The sequence below is a fragment of the Prorops nasuta genome, unplaced genomic scaffold (assembly GCF_024137725.1).
Source record: "Prorops nasuta isolate Cenicafe-Biocafe unplaced genomic scaffold, Cenicafe_Pnas_1.2 PNAS00006, whole genome shotgun sequence".
In the NCBI taxonomy this organism is placed as follows: domain Eukaryota; kingdom Metazoa; phylum Arthropoda; class Insecta; order Hymenoptera; family Bethylidae; genus Prorops; species Prorops nasuta.
In genome coordinates this window covers 9599560-9620200 of record NW_027116803.1, presented here as the reverse complement: position 1 = coordinate 9620200, position 20641 = coordinate 9599560, and the positions used below count along the sequence as shown (strand labels likewise).

Below are 20641 nucleotides of genomic sequence, written 5' to 3'. Positions count from 1 at the left end.
TTTGGCTGATGTGTAGTGTTTCTACCTTTTCTTGCGGTAAATACACACACAAATGCACACATTCACACATACACATATACATGGTGTACAAGATCGATCAGTATCCTCCTCGTGGTACACATTGGGTAACGCTACCACTGACGGTAAACTATACACCTGGATTTAAATAATGATAACTGTATTTAAAAAATCTTATGACAGTTTTTTTTAGATAGAAGAAGATATATTCTTTTTACAAAGATTTGGTGGAAAAATGATAAACAAAATTGCTATTGATGGAATCTATAATAGGCTGTACTGCTGACGGCTATATTCTGTTTGCACTACGCCTTTCTGATGCATCACATAATGATACTACAATTCTTAAGGTGGCTCCTGCATCTACCATAATAGTCAAATTGAATCGAAAATTTCATGGTAACTTTTATGCATATATTTATACTTAAAAATTTTAAATGTATTTATAATCAGGGTGTTTCACTTAAAGTGGCCCACAGCATAGATGAGCATAGATACAAAAACACGCGTATCTTATAAATACAGCAAACTTTTAATAATATGAACATTAATAATTCAATAAATAATAATACAGATACTATTTTGGATACGGCGGTGAATAAAATTATGCGAGGAACATAGGTTCGTCTTCCGCGCATGCGCGTCAATGAGTGATAAATATAGCTAAAACATAATTAATTAAAATAAAAAATACTATTCTGACGATTTATTTTTTATTCAATGTTTTGGTTTGAAAATGGAATCTCAAATTGCGCGCGCTTTCTTCCGAACGCCGTGCCCAATATAGCGCTCAGCTGACTTCCCTACGGTTGCCGGAAATACTCCAAATTCTTTCAAACTTTCGCTCTAATACTTCTTTTTTTAGTTGGATAACCGATATTTTCATTAGTGTCATTTGAAAGAGGAGATTTTTTCCTACAAAACTGATATAATAACATTACTGGACAAATAAAATTTCATTCGTAATTAACTGATTCAACTTGGTCTGCCATAAGAGTCCACATTAAAATTGCCAACTTTCAGCTCAAGTTCCTTGAGTTTTAGATCGATAAGCGGTATAAATGAGGGCACCGTTAGATTCAGTGTATTCTAAACTTTAAAAACTGATATGTCCGAGTTCGATACATTACGCGCAGGAGCCTCCTTAAATAAAACTTTCAGTTTTTACAGTTTTAGTCAGCCTGTAAAGATCTTTACATTCCATGGCATAAATCGAGTAGCTTAATTTTAGGCAGCTATAGCGCCGCCATTTTTTTTATTGGTAAAAAAATTATTTATCTAGTATCTTATAACTTTAATATTAATACACGCTTTATTGTAAATTAATAAATACTCTCGTCTTTTTGTAACAAAATCTTTAAAAAACAACGGTTTACATGAGGCTCCCCCCTTAATATGCGGCTCGGCACATATTATTTTTTTAGCGTTGGAACAGAATGAACTTATTCTGTTATAAAAATTCAATATTTGACAAAATAAAGATTACCATAATATACATATACGGGTTTATTCTACCATTGAAGCATAGGAGATTCAATGGAATCTAAGAGAACTGATTGGTCAATATTGTATAGTGCCAACTTAAAAAAGGTCATTAAAAATAGTTGGAGACCGAAAATGAGTCCTATTCGCCATTTTGGTGTGTAGAAGTGTTTACATGCTAATCGTAGCAGAAAGAGGTGTAAAATAGAGAAATGTCAAAAAGGTGAGGTTACTAAAGTGCAAATTGAATACAATGAATGAAAATGAAGAATATTCTTAATTTTCATTCATTGTATTCAATTTGCACTTTAGTAACCTCACCTTTTTGACATTTCTCTATTTTACACCTCTTTCTGCTACGATTAGCATGTAAACACTTCTACACACCAAAATGGCGAATAGGACTCATTTTCGGTCTCCAACTATTTGTAACCACCTTTTTTAAGTTGGCACTATACAATATTGACCAATCAGTTCTCTTAGATTCCATCGAATCTCCTATGCTTCACTGGTAGAAAAAAACCTCTAGTATATTATAATATCCTTAACATGCCCTAAAAATGTTGTTTCTTGTAAATTAATATTTCGATATTTTATTTAGTCTTATAAAGCACGTACCCGGCAAGTATCTTTTAGTACTGATTTCTTTTCCTCTTAAATGAAATTTGAAATATATCTTCATTGAAGAAAGTTTAATTACACTTCATTTAGTTTTCAATTTTTAAATCATTTTTATACTGACCAACTAGTTAATTACTTGTCGAATTTTTTAATTCTATTTAAATTTTTTGTTGTTTCTAAGATTATCCTAATTACTTGCCGTCTTTTTTTACACGTAAGTGTTTCTTCCGGAGATCTTAATATTTGTTTAATGGTTCAAATATCTTGAGGCATTTTCATTTACTATAGAATACTGTTGACACATACACATACAGATTGCTACAAACACGTATGAAAACAGCCCTGTCACCGGAATGTGCGTTTATTAGCTGGCTAGGTGATGTCAGACTGTATGGGAAGAGTGGAGAAAAGGACAGAAGAGATGCCATTAGTAGGTTTCAAATGTGTAAGAGTGAAAGGTCCGATCAAGCAACTAATTTCGGTCAGCAGAAGAAACGCTGAAAGTAACTGATCGAAATTGCACAATCTCGTTATTTCAGCATTGAATGAATAGATTTAGACGTTTGTAGTCTCATTCGAAAGTTTAGGCTTGATTTACATCATGAAACTTTCATTGAAATTTTAATGAATTATAAGTCACCTTCAAAATCGCAACTAAAAATTAGATATAGTATGGTCAAACATTGCGTAAAAGAGGGTAGTGTTTCGGCTTTTTGAATTACTTGCCATCGAAATACTATTGTATCTCTTGATTACATTTTCGCGCGACAAAAAAGTGCAGCGATTTCTTAACACTCTGTATAGTATGTAGATCGAAGCGTTTCATCAGTGCCGAATAAATACTAGTACTTCTTTTTATAAAGCAAACCTTCTTGAAATATGGGTATATATTAGAGTTATGGCTTAATATAAATCGAATTCATGGTTATTGGGTTATACCAACGCCCCTACAATATTTACTTTCAAATTAGTGGGTACTCAAACAAACAATAGCAACACAACAAAACGACTTTGAAACTTGCCGCTATGAAATTATAACTAAATTCAAGAAATATTTTAATAAAAAATTGTTCTTGTGTATTTTAAGTTTGAATTTAAAAACAACCTTTAATTTACAAAATTAGTAGAAAAAAGCAAGACAATACAAAATTTGAGAAAATTTAAATTTAACATGCCTGCGATAATTTTTTACAAAGTTTCTCAGGCCAATCGATGGGTGGTGGGCATTCTGGGAAGAAAACATAATCTGCCTCTGCCGCTAAAGCACCCACAATAGCTAGATACCTATCCAAATGTTGTTTAAATCGTTAAAATTTTACAAACCGATTTTCATTAGTGGATTATAAAACTTTTCTATATATTTTCTAGTTTATTATATGTTAATGCTTTTTTCTTATGTAAGGATATCGTAAGTTTTAAGATATATACAAAGTTGCGCAAAGGTCTAAAAATTTTTAAATATCTCAAAATCTATGAACTCTAATACAATTATTTGGATACGCAAGGTATAAAGCTAGTTTCGAGAAAACTTTTAGACAGGTTCTTGGAATAATTATAAATAAAGAAGTCTTATATAAAAAGTTTTTCTATCATCTCTTATTTTTAAAACATACCACTTTGATATCAACTAATTATCATACTAGTAACCATATAACGAGATAATGGGGACTCATAACAGGCTTAGCTCGAACTCATTGCCATTTTAAACTTTAGCTGCCATTGTAGGGTAAATTTGACCCCATCCGTCAAGTTTTAATTTAAACACTTTCAGTCAAAGCAATAGAAACCTTACAAGTTCAAAATTTATGATGAATAGGCAGAAAAATATCAAATTAATTGTCAATAAAAATGTAACATTTTACATTTTACAATAATGTTTTTTCAGCGTTAATTACTGAACGACTTTTTATCTTAACAATATGCATTTCGCGCGCGCTAATATCTTATTCCATTTTTGCTTTTATATGCTAAAAAATGAAAGAGTTATGACTTTTTTACGTGAAAATGTTTAATTTTTTCTTTTTTTCATTTTAACAATTTTTTTAAATACTGCATAAACTTATTGTGTACATGCCAACACTTTCTGTTAAAAGACCACCTTATGATAATCAGAAATTTTGTTTCAAGTTAATAAAATTAACCCTTTAACGCTCCAATGGCCGGAATTTTACCGTCAACTTCAAGCTCGTGCCTTTCAATTAAAACCCGTGTGCAGAAATTATTGGAACATAAATTCTTATGTAGAAAAATTTAATCTTTAGAATAGCATGGTCTAATTTATCAATAAGTGACGGCAAATTGGTCATTTTTAACAATAAACAAAAAAAAATGCCGATTTTTTAATGTTTTTTATTTTTAAGGTATTTTTTAACTATGTTCTCGGTGCTTAAGAACTTTCTAACCCATCAGGATGCGGGACCCGAAAGTTGTACTTCAAAAATATACTATGAGATACTTTGATTTGTATGGTTATCTAATCCGAAATGGCACCCGAATGCCCGAAATTTTCGCAAAATCACAGAGATATGTACTTTTGAAGTTTAGTCCAAGTTTTAGCGGGCAAAATGACTATTTTGAGTTTTGTGATAACGGATTGGATGCATATTAGCAAGCTTTGCTCACACAATTGATTTTCAAGATGGCGGTCGTGATGAGTCAGCTAAAATAACGTATTTCCACAGCTTTATAGCCACTGTATAGTTCTCAAACCTCTTTATTCAATATTATAATGAACTATCAGAATCATTAGATCTATATTCATTATTAGATTATCAAAATTCAAAATGGCGGATCCAATATGTCCGACCAGAAACTCAAAAACAATGTTTTAAGTAAAATAAAAAATACTACGGTATTCTACATGAAATTTTGAATCAAAATACTTACATTCATTTTCTCGCTAGAACCCGCCGTTCTCGAGTAAAAAATTATCATAGTATCAGAAATCGAAAAACGCTCTCAATGATGTACAATGTCTTTACGAAGGCAATCACGCGTTCTTTGCCTCTGATTTATTCGTAAACATCAGGGTTGTCCGATTCTCACCACGAGGAGGTGAACGCTTTTGAGAATCATTTTTTTGCATTCTTTTTATATTTTCTTAGATTTTCTAATTTTTTAGTTTTTTATATTCCATCCATTTGAGGATGAGCCGTCTTGAAGCATGTACCACAATAATACATGGAACAAGTACTGCAAAACTTCCGTGTACGAATTTTACAACCCTGATAGTCGCACGGCTTTCGGAGCAGTTGTTTAGTTTCATGGAGTGATGATTCTGAATTCTTGCAAGACCTGCTCAAGTAATTTTTACCTACTCCCATAGCAAAATCTTTGATACTCTTTTTCACCCCCTCACCCTGATTAGCAGTATTATATACAGTCACAGTATTAGTTATGGAAGTTTGAATAAGTCGGATAAATATTATCCATGTCCATTTCTTAGATCGTATTATCGGTTCTATTTTATTGCAACGTTGACCATGTAGATCAACTCCACCCATGAATTTATTATAAATCAAAAATGCTCTTGGAAAGTCAAGTTCTCTCTTGTCTTTTAGACTTTTTTGGCGACGTAGAACAGGGCCTATTGGTGTTGCTCCAGCTGCAGTTGATAAAATAGAGACTGGTATCGAGTCCATTACGGTTAATAAGTTCAAACCACTATTCTGATCATGTTTCACCTCATATTTTCCTCGATCATCTTTCTTTTGAATATTATTTTTGATACCGACTCTATTTTCTCTAACTGTAGCAGTAGCACATAACCCATAATTTTTCAAATGAATAAGTAAATCTAGGCTCGTAAACAAATTATTGAAATAAATGTGTAGTCGATCTCTGTTACGAAGAGACACGGTACTGAAAACTACTTGCAGCATATTGACAACCACACGACTACCTAAAGCACATTTTGATAATACCCCATCCGTATAAGAATTTTTCCCACAGTAAATTTCAAAATCAAAAATGTAGCCATTGGCACTGCGGAGAGCCCATAACTTGATTCCGAACCTCACGGGCTTACCTTTTATGAACTGTTTCAAAACTGTTCGTCCATAAAACTTCACATCATTTCGTCTATTGACAATGCTGTTGAAAAAATGCCATAACGCATCAAATTTTTTCTAAATATATCTGTCATTTTTTTGACGCGATAGATCCTATCAGTATTGTTTCTCTCTTCAGACTTATGAAATTTGATTTTTGACTTGATCTGTTCAAATCTTCTACGTGACATTGCAGATACTATCGGTTCAGCTCTCAAATGTGGGTCCATAGACCAATAATCTCTCTGAGATAGTCTTTTATTGTATGTGGTAAATATAATAATACCAATGAATACATCAAGTTCAGTACTTGACATTTCACAGCCATTTATTTTTGTGCATTCAATGATGTAATCCTTCAGTTCGAGAGTAAAGAAGCATTCAAATAAATTTGTTGGAGTACTTTTCAATATGCTTTCTTTATCTGACTTTCTGAGAAATATCTCATTTGTGAAAGTCCTATTATGATTATATTCTCCATCGAGCGATTTATACTGGTGATCATTCTCTAATTTCTTTTGCGAACTGCTGTAAATCTTGTAAACATCATCGTAAGAATGGACAGTAAACGTGGATGTGGAATTGTCAACTTGCTCCGAGTCTGAATTGTCTTCTGAAGAATCTTCAGAACTTCCATTCGTTGAAATATCTGAATCAGATTCACCAGAATCATCAACATTAGGTATAATATTAGCATTGATGAATTCTTCACGTTTGTCATACTCAATGGCCCCTGGAGCAGATGGGTTCGATCGACTGGGTCTTTCTGAATCTATAGAATTTGATTTTCTTTTAGGCATTGTGCCTTATGTACAAATCTAGATGCAATGTTTTTAGGGAAACAAATTACGCGAATCCAAGCAGCTATCAAAACCAATGTAATCAGAAGCTATCTGAATGATTTCATGAGCAAATAATTTCCTGGGATTGACTTTCACAAACGTAAAAAAATTGCGAATCGGAAAAAAATTGTATTACGACTATGCTCTCTGGGTCTGTGTAATTCCTATTTTCCAATGTAGGATAAGCTTACCTTTCAAGGATTGTACGATATATACAAACTTGAATATAGTTTTTTGAGGATAAACTTATAAAACTAACATTGTCATTATAGCTACTAAAATAATTTCGTGACCAGATGTTCTCCGAAGTTCGGCATTCAGGACAATAAGATGATTTACGAAAATAATATAAAATTTATATGAAAACTACGATCTTCAATAACATTTACCTTCTTGCAGTGAAAATCGGAAAACTCTAATCAAGAATGCGTGATAGCAAAGTTTGGAAACGAATTGTCGATTTCTGATACTATGATAATTTTTTACTCGAGAACGGCGGGTTCTAGCGAGAAAATGAATGTAAGTATTTTGATTCAAAATTTCATGTAGAATACCGTAGTATTTTTTATTTTACTTAAAACATTGTTTTTGAGTTTCTGGTCGGACATATTGGATCCGCCATTTTGAATTTTGATAATCTAATAATGAATATAGATCTAATGATTCTGATAGTTCATTATAATATTGAATAAAGAGGTTTGAGAACTATACAGTGGCTATAAAGCTGTGGAAATACGTTATTTTAGCTGACTCATCACGGCCGCCATCTTGAAAATCAATTGTGTGAGCAAAGCTTGCTAATATGCATCCAATCCGTTATCACAAAACTCAAAATAGTCATTTTGCCCGCTAAAACTTGGACTAAACTTCAAAAGTACATATCTCTGTGATTTTGCGAAAATTTCGGGCATTTGGGTGCCATTTCGGATTAGATAACCATACAAATCAAAGTATCTCATAGTATATTTTTGAAGTACAACTTTCGGGTCCCGCATCCTGATGGGTTAGAAAGTTCTTAAGCACCGAGAACATAGTTAAAAAAATATCTTAAAAATAAAAAACATTAAAAAATCGGCATTTTTTTTGTTTATTGTTAAAAATGACCAATTTGCCGTCACTTATTGATAAATTAGAACATGCTATTCGAAAGATTAAATTTTTCTACATAAGAATCTGTGTTCCAATAACTTTTTCACACGGGTTTTAATTGAAAGGCACGAGCTTGAAGTTGACGGTAAAATTCCGGCCATTTGAGCGTTAAAGGGTTAATAACTGCTTATAGCAATATCATTTTTATACGATGGGGTCGAAAATTCCCCAGTGTGGCAGCTATGTTATTCTGGAGAAGTGAGTCAGTTAAGTGTTAAGTACACTTCCTATACTTAATACGGTTCACTCTTAGTTGAATTAACGGGATCCCTCAAGCCCTCTATTACCAACATGACGGAACGAAAAACAGGGCACAATTGTCCAATACTATTTTTTGTCCGATTTCAATGTTTTTGTGCTTGTTGAAATCATTAGGACTCGCACCTTGTCATAAAAACTCAGATGTTACAAAAAACAAATAACAATATTTAAAAATTTCCATTAACCCTTATGTGCATAATCAACTTTATGGACGTTGTTACACAACCGGGGTACCCGTGTACCTACTTCTCATTTTATTTTTCGAGTTCCTGTCCAAACGAAAACATTTTAAATAATTTCGCGTATTAAATAAATAACAAAGAAGCAAATTTTTAAAATGTTTTTAAAACTCCTAGTATATATTAAGATAGCTATAAAACAGAAAAAGTTAGGACCTGGGTATTACTAAGGTAACGCGCAACTGATTTTGACCTTCAGATTTATTTGTGCGATGTGTAAAATACTAAAAGGGGATAACAATGCCACGAATATTTCTATATACCTGTTATATCAATGAAACATTTTTAAAAAAAGATAATAATAACTCAGCTAAAACAATCTTTTTTAGTCTAGTGAATCCCCGGGTACACGGTTGTGTCCAATTGGTATATCAAAAATGTAACATCTATTATTTTATTTAAAACAAATTAAAAAAGAATTTATCAATACCTGTTCCATTTTATAAAAAGATAAATAATGAGGATTTATATACAGGGTGAGGCACTTAAGCCGCCCCAGAGTATGGATGCAGAAAGGCGCGTATCTCCTTAAATATAAAAGGTATTCAATTTTTGCATAGAATCTTTCTGAAACCAAATAACAAGATGCTTCGAAAATATCCTATGAAAAAATTGAATATCTTTTATAGTTAAAGAGATACGCCTCTTTCTACATTCGTATTCTAGGGCGGCTTAATTGCCTCACCCTGTATACAGGGTCAGCCACTTAATTCGTATCAAGAGGCGGAGATCCTCTTGATGCCCCATAGTGGGGACTAAGCGCGTGATTGGCCGATGCGTAAGAGAGAAAGAATGAACGACGGAGAGAGACGGCAATGCTGCTCACGTTGCTTCTCTATCATTTCTAGCAGTGTCTCTTCCTGCAACGTAGTTAGGTTAAACGTATTGGTTGCTAGAGAGAAAGGCTACTAGAAGTGAGCGAGAGAGAGCGATGCAGCGTGGAGCGTGGTAACATTGTAATTCTCTCTCTCTCTCTCTGTAAGTAGACCTACTTGTCACTATTTTTGCTCTTACTTTGAAACACGATACTGCTATCTGTTCTTGCCCTACATGGGCGTGTTATTGCAGATTTGCTTTGTGAGATCTCCTGCTTTATTCTGAGATATTTACTCAACAAAGTCTTCGATTATTGAGCCTGAAATCTAGCATAGAAGTATTGGATTCATTTCTAGCCTCCATCTAATTGTTGGGACATCTTAATTATTGGCGGGAGAGGACCTGTTCTATTATCAGCCTACTCTGCCGTATTGTTGTTGTCTACCATTGGCTACGACCTCTACATAGCTGCGTGCCTATACTCTATACTACGGACGCTGGGACACCTGTGTTATTAATTATTGAACTATCCGCGGCCGACTGCTAATGCTGGCATAGGTTATTTCTGTTTTGACATCTGCTGCAATAACCAACTTCGGTACCACACCTGTACATTATGCCATCGATTAGCTGTGGTGTCTGTAACCGTTTCATCAAAACCGAAGATATTACTCGGTTTTGTAATGTGGATGCTCATGGTTTTCATGGACAGTGTGTCAGACAACAACTTGCATTATCTGATACTGACCCGCTACCTAACATTGGCTGTCCGGTGTGCAAGAAATCTGCTGGCCCCTCCAATCCGCAGCAACTGAAAAAGAAGTCTACGCTCAAGGTGCCAACTGAGCCAGCTGATATTTCTGTGGACAATAGCTCCTTGACTGGTCTCATTAATACCCTCATTAATGGGGTAAATACTAGAATCGACTCCATGATGGATAAATTAAACCATATGGACACCATAAACAGCAACATTCAACTACTTCTGACTCGCATGAATGACATATCGGAGCGTGTGGCTAAGAATGAAACTGATTTAGCTGAACTACGTGAAAGGGTATCATTAATTGAGACCAACCCGCCTACAAACTCTAACCATGGTGAGGCAGTTGCTGACTTATCCACTCGACTCATGCGTATGGAGTTTCAGCAATCTCTTACGAATTTGAGATTCTCTGGCATTCCTGTACATAAGACGATTGCGGATGTGGAGCTTTTATTGAAATTGTCCAGGAATCTCAAGGTCAGTCTCGAACATTCCGATATTAAACGTCTTCGTCGGCTTCGGGCTGAAAAAACTGACCGTCTCAGCACTCTGGTAGTTGAATTCGGCTCACCGGCAATTAGCTCTGCTTTCCTGGCACCTAAGCGTTCTACTCCTTCTCTAAAGGCATCCACCTTGGACAGTAGTTTTCCAAGTTCTCCTATTTATATTAATCGACAGCTGCCTGTGGAATTGCATAAACTTTTTACTGCTACCATTGAGGCCTCACGCAAATTACGTTATAAGTTTCCATGGATTGATGACAGCGGGATCATTAAGATTAGGAAAAATGATTCCTCTCGTCCGGAGTCTATCAATTTATTATCCGATATAGCTACATTAAATTGACATAATCGTCCTCCGCCGACCTTTCCGCTCGCACCTCATGATGGGACTACCCATATAAATGAATTAATGGTTTGCAATGTTAATGCGCAATCGCTTACTGCACATTTTACTGAATTCTGTGATTTCTTTATGTACCATGACTATGATATTATCATGGTTTCTGAAACTTGGCTTAAGCCTTTTATTGATAGTCACGTTGTTAGGCTTGATGGTTATTCTCTTCTTAGGTGTGATCGTAATGAGGTTCGTGGGGGTGGTGTCTGCATCTATATAAGAGATGGCCTTTCGACGGGTCTTATTTTTCTGAAGTCATCTGCTTCTTCTGGGTATCGTGCGCAGGTTGAATACCTCTACGCAGAAGTCACCCTTCCTAACAACTGCAAATTACTTATAGGGGTAATATACCGTCCTCCGAAAATAGCTTTTAACTTAGTTCCTGAAAGTGATTTGTATGCTTTGTGCCAAGATTACCAACATAGAATTATTATGGGGGACTTCAATTCAGACCTCCTAACCCAATCTGCAGATAGCCTGTACCTTCAGCGTATTTTTAATTCTACTTCTTTCTATTTAATCCCATACTCAGCTACTCATCACACCAACAGTTCTCATACTTGGCTTGATCTATGTATAGTGAGTGATGAGTCTCGAGTCCTTCGATATAGCCAACGATCTATGCCTTTTTTATCCGGTCATGACCTAATCGACATTACATATAACATCGAACGAGGATCTACCTGGGCTTCTTGCGTACGCATTGGTCGGTCTTGGAAACGCCTTGACACTAGTGAAGCTATAGCATCAATAAACCTCCTTACTTTTCCGCAAGCTTTTCTAGCTAACACACTAGACTCCTCCGTTTCCTTGCTTAACACTGAGCTCAATGAGACCTTCAATGCCTTGGTGCCCTGTCAAACCATTCCTCCTCCCTCCCTACGTGTGCCTTGGATAACTCCGGAGATCAGGACCAAGATTAGGGAGCGTAATAGACTTCGACATCGATTACGTCGTACATGCGATCCAGCGGAGTCCCTTCGTGCTTCTTATCGTGCTCTTAGGAGTGAAGTTAAGGCCTGCATCAGAAGGTCTAAAGAGGCATACTGCTCGCATGCCATTGGCAAATGCTCTTCTCCCCGAGAACTTTGGGACTGTTTAAGAAAACTCTGCATAGTATCTCCCAAAAGACAATCTCAAATACTGCTATTTGACATTAACAATATTCTTGCTCATTTCTGTGAAGTTTTTCATCCATTAAATTCTACTGCTTCTCTCAGTCTACCTGAATTACTTAACAACCCCCAGTCATATGATGAAGAGCTTTTCCATTTTTCTTATATTACTCCTGATATACTCTTATCCAGTCTGAAACTGTCTGATTCTCTTGTATGCGGCATTGATGGACTTCCAGGTCGCTTTCTTCTTAAATGTACCATTCCTATCTTTCCCATCATGCTTAAAATATGTAATTGGTCACTTATGAACTCTTACTTCCCCCAGGCATGAAAATTTACTCTTATCACCCCTATTCCTACGGTCAAGCAACCTGCTACCGTAACTGACCTTCGTCCAATCTCCATTCTGCCTGAATTGTCGAAAGTGTTAGAACGAGTAGTCCTCAGGGACACTTGGCAGTTTCTGCGGAGTGGAGGCTTTGACGATGAATCTCAGTATGGTTTCTACCCACATCGTTCTACCCAAGATGCTTTAATTAAGCTCACTGATGATATCCGCCATGGCATTGATAAGCGAAAGCTGACCATTCTGGTTTTATTTGACTTTTCGAAGGCATTTGACACGGTGGATCATGCTTTACTGTTGCATAAGTTAGCTGCACTCGGCTTCTCCAGTTCTGTATTGCAGTGGTTCTGGTCATACCTATATGGCCGTCAGTGCGCCGTGCGACTTGATGGTCATATTTCCTCGTGGAGAGATGTAACGTCTGGTTTACCTCAAGGCTCCATTCTAGGTCCGCTACTTTTTCTATTGTATACTACGGATATTAATAAGATTTTTCAGAGATGTACCCTAATTCGGTACGCTGATAACATACAAATATATGCTCAGTGTTCTCCTTCACAACTGAATGATTGCATCTCTGTCATTAATACTGAAATAGCTAAATTCTATGTATGGGCCTGGAGGAATAAACTAACTCTCAATCCTCTTAAAACAAAGGCTATGATTTTTGGGTCAGCTCGTTATCTCAACTCTATCAATTGGGATACCACTCTCTCTATTATGGTTAGTGATACCTTAGTTTGATTTTGTTAATTGTGTTAAAAATCTGGGAGATCTTATCACACCTACCCTTTGTTGGCATGAGATGGTAACTCATATTTGTAACAACATATTTAAGACGCTTTACCAGCTGCGCAATGGTCAAGTCAGCCTTACTCAAGCTCATAGACTTCAACTTGTGAAGTCTCTAATTTATCCACATATAGATTATTGCTCTCTGGTGTTCACTGACATCACTAATACTGATAATGTAAAGCTACAACGTGCATTGAATGCAGCCGTCCGCTTTGTATATAATCTCCGAAAATCTGAACATATTACTCCTTACTTTAAGAAAGCGGAGCTGCTTAAGGTACATGAACGACGTTTATTTTTCATTGGCGTTGCAATTCATAAAGCTATTTACTATTCGCATACCTCCTGCATTAGTCACCTTGTTCGGCTTGTTCGAGCTTACAATAGTAATTCCACTTCGGCACGAAGGTGTTGTTTAGATGTTCATGTACCTTCATACCGCACGGTTAGCTATGAACAATCATTTATTGTCACTGGTCTGCGTTTTTGGAATGGGCTACCTTTCTCCATTCGTAAACTTAAATCTGCGCTGGCTTTTAAGATGAAACTTTACCAGTTTCTTCTTGATTGCCTGGATTCAGGTTAAAAGCCGTGTTGTCTCTTTATTTACTATTGTATTATATGTTGCATTTTATCATTGTTACTGTTATCTTACTATTGTTTGAGTGAGAGCGCTATTTTGCTTACATTTATATATATATATATTCTATATATGTCTGTATTTTATGTACAAATGGGGCTCACACCCTTGTACTTTATTACAATAAATAAATCAATCAATCTCTCTCTCTCTTTCCAGCAGCTACTCATTTGACTGAAAGAGAGCTATCTTTTCCTCGACACCTTGCGGTAGATAGCTAGGTGCGTTTTTGTTTTTACATACAGAAAAATTTTTCAATTCATTAGCTGTTATTCATTGCAACAATAAATTAGCTTTATTATTGTAACGAATATCAGTTAATAAATGGAAAATTTTTTCTGAGTGCTAATGGTTTCCCCGGTAGGCCTAATCCACTAAACTTGTATTGATTTATAATTGCTCGAAGTGCCTACCTCTGCTTTGAAGGCAGAGTTCGGCTCTACGAACAATGTCGCGCGTTGCTCGATGCACCATGTCTGGCGTGAGCGTTTGGAAAGCCGCAACAATTGCATCGGGAACCTCCGATTCTGAACTCTCACGCCACTTTTCCACCAGACACTTAATGTGTCCCCACAAGAAGAAGTCCAGTGGGATCAAGTCTGGTGACCGAGCTGGCCAGGTGATCAGGCCACCACGATCCATCCACCTGTCCGGGAATCGCGCATCTAATATGGTCCGTACGTTTCGATGAAAATGTGCAGGAGCTCCGTCGTGGAAAATCATACTTTCTCGCACGAACAGAGGCACATCTTCGAGCAATTGCGGCAATTGCTCCTCCACGAATCGCAGGTACTCTTCTCCGTTGAGTCTGGGTGGTAAAAAGAAAGGTCCAATCTGTAAAAAACCAAATTATATAAAATTTTCATAATTTATTTTTACCTTTTTGTAAATTTTATTTGAGATTAGCTTACCACTCTATCTCCAATGAGACCAGCCCACACATTTATCGTCCAACGGAACTGAAAGGCCCCCACTCTTACAGCTCTCGGATTTTCCGTTGCCCAATGCACATAGTTTTTCCTATTGAATACGCCATTAAGCGTAAACGTGGATTCGTCCGTCCACGTAATTCGGTCGAGGAATTGACTATTGCGCCTACATTGCGCCAGGAATCCTAAATTTAAATAGAGAAAATAAAATGAGCAGAAGGAATGATAGCAATTTAATTAACGCAGTAAGAGGATATAAAGCAATGGAAAAACATGTACCTTCGCAAAAATTCACCCTTGGCTGATAATCTTTGGCCAATAATTGATGTACCCATTTTGCAGATGGAACGGGTGATAATTATTATTGTGCAATATTCGACGAACTGTTGTACCGCTTATGCATAGCTGACGAGCCAAATCGTTCGTACTCGTCCGCGGATTTTCTTTTACCGCGTCCAACAGCCGCTGTACCAACACTGGATCTCTGTTTCGAGATCGATTAAATTTCACTACTGACCCTGTACGCTGGAAACGTCTCGCTGCACGTAAAATTACATTATAGTCAGGGTATCGCCGGCTTGGAAATTTCATGCGATATATTTGCGCGGCTTTTCACGCGTTTCTATTCGCTTGACCATACGCAAAAACCATCTCACAATATTCTTCTTGCGTGAAAACCATGGCTGTTGCCTTCTTCTCAACTCGACGAGAACTGACAACTTTTATTACAACATTGAAACATCAACAAACTACGGCAGAACCTTAAAAGATTCAATGAGACTTTGTCGGTTTTGGTTCTAAGATGTAAACAATGAAGTCAATCCCGACACATGGAAAATGATATCTTAGAACCAAAACCGACAAAGTCTCATTGAAACTTTTAAGGTTCTGCCGCAGTTTGTTGATGTTTCAATGTTGTAATAAAAGTTGTCAGTTCTCGTCGAGTTGAGAAGAAGGCAACAGCCATGGTTTTCACGCAAGAAGAATATTGTGAGATGGTTTTTGCGTATGGTCAAGCGAATAGAAACGCGCGAAAAGCCGCGCAAATATATCGCATGAAATTTCCAAGCCGGCGACACCCTGACTATAATGTAATTTTACGTGCAGCGAGACGTTTCCAGCGTACAGGGTCAGTAGTGAAATTTAATCGATCTCGAAACAGAGATCCAGTGTTGGTACAGCGGCTGTTGGACGCGGTAAAAGAAAATCCGCGGACGAGTACGAACGATTTGGCTCGTCAGCTATGCATAAGCGGTACAACAGTTCGTCGAATATTGCACAATAATAATTATCACCCGTTCCATCTGCAATGGGTACATCAATTATTGGCCAAAGATTATCAGCCAAGGGTGAATTTTTGCGAAGGTACGTTTTTCCATTGCTTTATATCCTCTTACTGCGTTAATTAAATTGCTATCATTCCTTCTGCTCATTTTATTTTCTCTATTTAAATTTAGGATTCCTGGCGCAATGTAGGCGCAATAGTCAATTCCCCGACCGAATTATGTGGACGGACGAATCCACGTTTACGCTTAATGGCGTATTCAATAGCAAAAACTATGTGCATTGGGCAACGGAAAATCCGAGAGCTGTAAGAGTGGGGGCCTTTCAGTTCCGTTGGACGATAAATGTGTGGGCTGGTCTCATTGGAGATAGAGTGGTAAGCTAATCTCAAATAAAATTTACAAAAAGGTAAAAATAAATTATGAAAATTTTATATAATTTGGTTTTTTACAGATTGGACCTTTCTTTTTACCACCCAGACTCAACGGAGAAGAGTACCTGCGATTCGTGGAGGAGCAATTGCCGCAATTGCTCGAAGATGTGCCTCTGTTCGTGCGAGAAAGTATGATTTTCCACGACGGAGCTCCTGCACATTTTCATCGAAACGTACGGACCATATTAGATGCGCGATTCCCGGACAGGTGGATGGATCGTGGTGGCCCGATCACCTGGCCAGCTCGGTCACCAGACTTGACCCCACTGGACTTCTTCTTGTGGGGACACATTAAGTGTTTGGTGGAAAAGTGGCGTGAGAGTTCAGAATCGGAGGTTCGCGATGCAATTGTTGCGGCTTTCCAAAAGCTCACGCCAGACATGGTGCATCGAGCAACGCGCGACATTGTTCGAAGAGCCGAACTCTGCCTTCAAAGCAGAGGTAGGCACTTCGAGCAATTATAAATCAATACAAGTTTAGTGGATTAGGCCTACCGGGGAAACCACTAGCACTCAGAAAAAATTTTCCATTTATTAACTGATATTCGTTACAATAATAAAGCTAATTTATTGTTGCAATGAATAACAGCTAATGAATTGAAAAATTTTTCTGAATGTAAAAACAAAAACGCACCTAGCTATCTACCGCAAGGTGGTGAGGAAAAGCTAGCTCTCTTTCAGTCAAATGAGTAGCTGCTGGAAAGAGAGAGAGAGAGAGAGAGATTTACAATGTTACCACGCTCCACGCTGCATCGCTCTCTCTCGCTCACTTCTAGTAGCCTTTCTCTTTAGTGTACAAATAATGGAAAATAACTAGGACGGTGATAGAGGGGATAGTATGGAAGTAGATATATATTGTTAATTGTTGCTATGGCAACGAGACATAATAAAATATAGCTGAATACTAAAAGGATAGAAGTCAGTGTATGATTTTAAAAAGTATATTTAAATTGAATAAAGATTTCTGGAAGTTCTGTGTCCTATTGATTCATAGTATTATTTATTTATAAGTAGGAAAAATAAATTCTTACAGAAGTCAGAAGTGGGATATTATTTAATTTAACCCTTTCCACTCCAAGGCTGTTTGTTTTTATTCCTCAGTATCGAGTGACACTTGACATTGGAGTGGAAAGGGTTAAATTGATTACGGTGGTGAAAAAGGTTAGTTTGAAAATGGGCAGAGACCATAAAAAGGACAAAAGAAAAACCAAACATAAGAAAAGAAGAAGAGAATCGAGTTCGGAATCATTAAATGAAACTGAGATTATTAGAGAACGTGAGAAGATACAAAAATTAGAGAGAATAGTTGAGTTGTTAGAAAAGAACTCTCAAGTACGAGTGCAGTCAATAAGTAATGTACGACCTGGAGAAGAAGAACTTATTCCTATTTTCGATCCGGAAGCAGATGATGCATCAGTGGAACAATGGATCATTAAAGTTGATGAATGAGTGGAATATTATGATTGGGATGATAGAACTGTGATGCGATTAGTGGTTAAACGTATTAAAGGGCATGCGAAATAATGGTTTGATACACGACGTCATGTAGCTGCTACTTGGAACGAGACGAAAGAAGCTTTGAAACAAAATTTCCATAGGACTATTTCCTTTTCAAAATTATTTCGAAAGGCGGCTCTTTATGAAACAAGGGCAGGTCAATCGTTGGGTGATTACTGTTTTCAAAAGTTGGATCGCGTTAGAAAATTGAATGTGCACATCCCAGAGGACTATATGGTGGATTTAGTGATTGGTGGAGTTACGGATGAAAATATTGCACGAACTATAAGGGCATCAAATTGTAAGAATACAAATATGTTGTATGCATATATGTCCAGTTTGGGTGAATTACCAAAAGGAGGAATAAAGTGGAAAGGGAAAACATTAGATCGAGATAATCGTGTTGTAGCAGAAAGTAAGAGTAATGAGAATATAATGACACAGAAAGGTGAGAAACAAGTGAGGACGAAAACAGGCTGGAAGAAGTTCAGGTGTTATAATTGTGACAAAGAGGGTCATATTGCAAAGAATTGTAGAAAACCCAGAATTGAATGCACTAAGTGTAATAAGCTAGGACATAACCGAGAAAATTGTTCAATTCCAAAAGAAATTAATGGGGTATATGAAACTTCGCGATATGGGGATAATTCATATTTACAACTTGTTTTTATTAATAATAAACGTTTTGAGGGATTGATTGACTCAGGAAGTGCTTGTTCATTAGCACGCAAAACAGTAGCTATGTCTTGTGGGTTGAAAATATCAAAAATGCCACTAGTTACATTAAAAAGTTTTGCTGGACACATGTTAAAAACGCAATATGTAATTAAAGTTTTAGTCAGAATAATGAACGCTACGGCAGAAATAGAGATGTTTATAGTACCGGATGATTTAATATCTCATGATGTGATAGTAGGAAGAATTTTTTTTGAACAAGATCACATTGTTATTGTAACACGGGGAAAAAGTTTAATTATCATTAATCTACCTGAGTATAAACAAAAAATAAAAATACAAGAGTATAAATTTGTATGTAATGTTTCAATTTTGGAAACTATACAAGTAGATAAAATAAGTGATGATGTTCGTCAAAAGCTTTTAGAATTGATTCAAGAATTTAAGGATTGCACATCAACGTCATTACAAGATTTGGGAAAAACTCATGCTGCTGAATTGAATATAGTTTGTTCAACTGAGACTCCAGTGGTTTATAATCCTTATCGTTTAGCTTCATCGGAAAGGGATAAAGTACGTGAAATGATTCAGGAATTATTAGATTGCAGAATAATTCGAGAGTCAACGTCGCCATATGCAAGTCCTATAATTATGGTAAAAAAGAAAAATGGCGAATTGAGAATGTGCATTGATTATAGAAGGTTAAATGCTATTACTATAAAGGATAAATATCCCCTTCCGCACATTGATGATACAGTTGACAGGTTAGGTGGTAATCATTATTTTTCAGCATTGGATTTAGCATCAGGGTATTATCAGATACCAGTGGCCAAGAATTCTATAGCTAAAACGGCTTTTGTTACACCAGAAGGTCATTACGAATTTCTACGAATGTCGTTTGGGCTTTCAAATGCGCCAGCAATTTTTCAGAGAATGATGAACAAAATATTAAAAAATACGTCAGCAATACCTTATTGTGATGATGTCATCATACCGTCTAAAACAGAGGAAGAAGGATTAGTTAAATTAAGAGAAATAATAGAAATTTTAAGGGAAAATAATTTGACGTTGAATTTAAGTAAGTGTCAGTTTTTTAAGACTTCAATAGATTACCTAGGACGTGAGATAAGTTTGCAAGGAGTTAGACCAGGGAGAATAAAAATTGCGGCTGTGATGTCAATGGAACCTCCAAAGAATGTAAAACAGATACGTCAATTTATAGGGTTAACAAGCTATTTTCGAAAATATATAAAAAATTTTGCGATATTAGTGGAACCTCTTACACGATTGACCCGGAAAAAGGAGATTTGGCAATGGGGCCCAGAGCAGAAAATTGCATTTCAGACATTAAAAGAAAAATTATCGGATAGACCAATTTTGGATATTTTTGACCCTGATAAATTAACCGAATTACACACAGATGCTAGTGCGGTAGGTATGGGAGCAGTATTATTTCAGAAAGATAGTGACAGAAGCTTAAAAGTAATAGCTTATATTAGTAAACAAACAACAGCTGATCAGCGCTGTTACCATTCATATGAATTAGAATCAATGGCAGTGGTACTTGCTTTGAAGCATTTTAGAGTGTATCTAATAGGAATAAAATTTAAACTTGTAACCGATTGTAACGCATTGCGTACGACTTTTACAAAAAAAGATTTAGTGCCTCGAATTGGTAGATGGTGGTTGGAAGTTCAAGAATTTGATTTTGAAATTGAATATAGATTTGGAAAAAAATGGCACATGTGGATGCATTGAGTAGAAATCCAGTAGTTTTGGAAG

At 36.3% G+C, this 20641-nt stretch overlaps 1 protein-coding gene across 8 annotated transcripts in view; it reads right to left on the bottom strand.

Moving 5' to 3' along the window:
• The window catches only part of Pfk (ATP-dependent 6-phosphofructokinase), a 433792-nt gene that overhangs the window by 396849 nt on the left and 16302 nt on the right, over positions 1-20641 (bottom strand). For 7 of the 8 annotated variants that reach the window (XR_010822829.1, XR_010822830.1, XR_010822831.1 and 4 more), the window contains exon 6: positions 3297-3405. The exons of the other annotated variant lie outside the window; for it this stretch is intronic. Coding sequence is in view for 4 of the 7 variants with exons in the window: in XM_066728950.1 (XP_066585047.1) it covers positions 3297-3405 (109 nt within the window). In the remaining 3 variants the exon portion in view is untranslated. The remainder of the gene's footprint in view (positions 1-3296; positions 3406-20641) is intronic. 8 annotated transcript variants of the gene reach the window in all.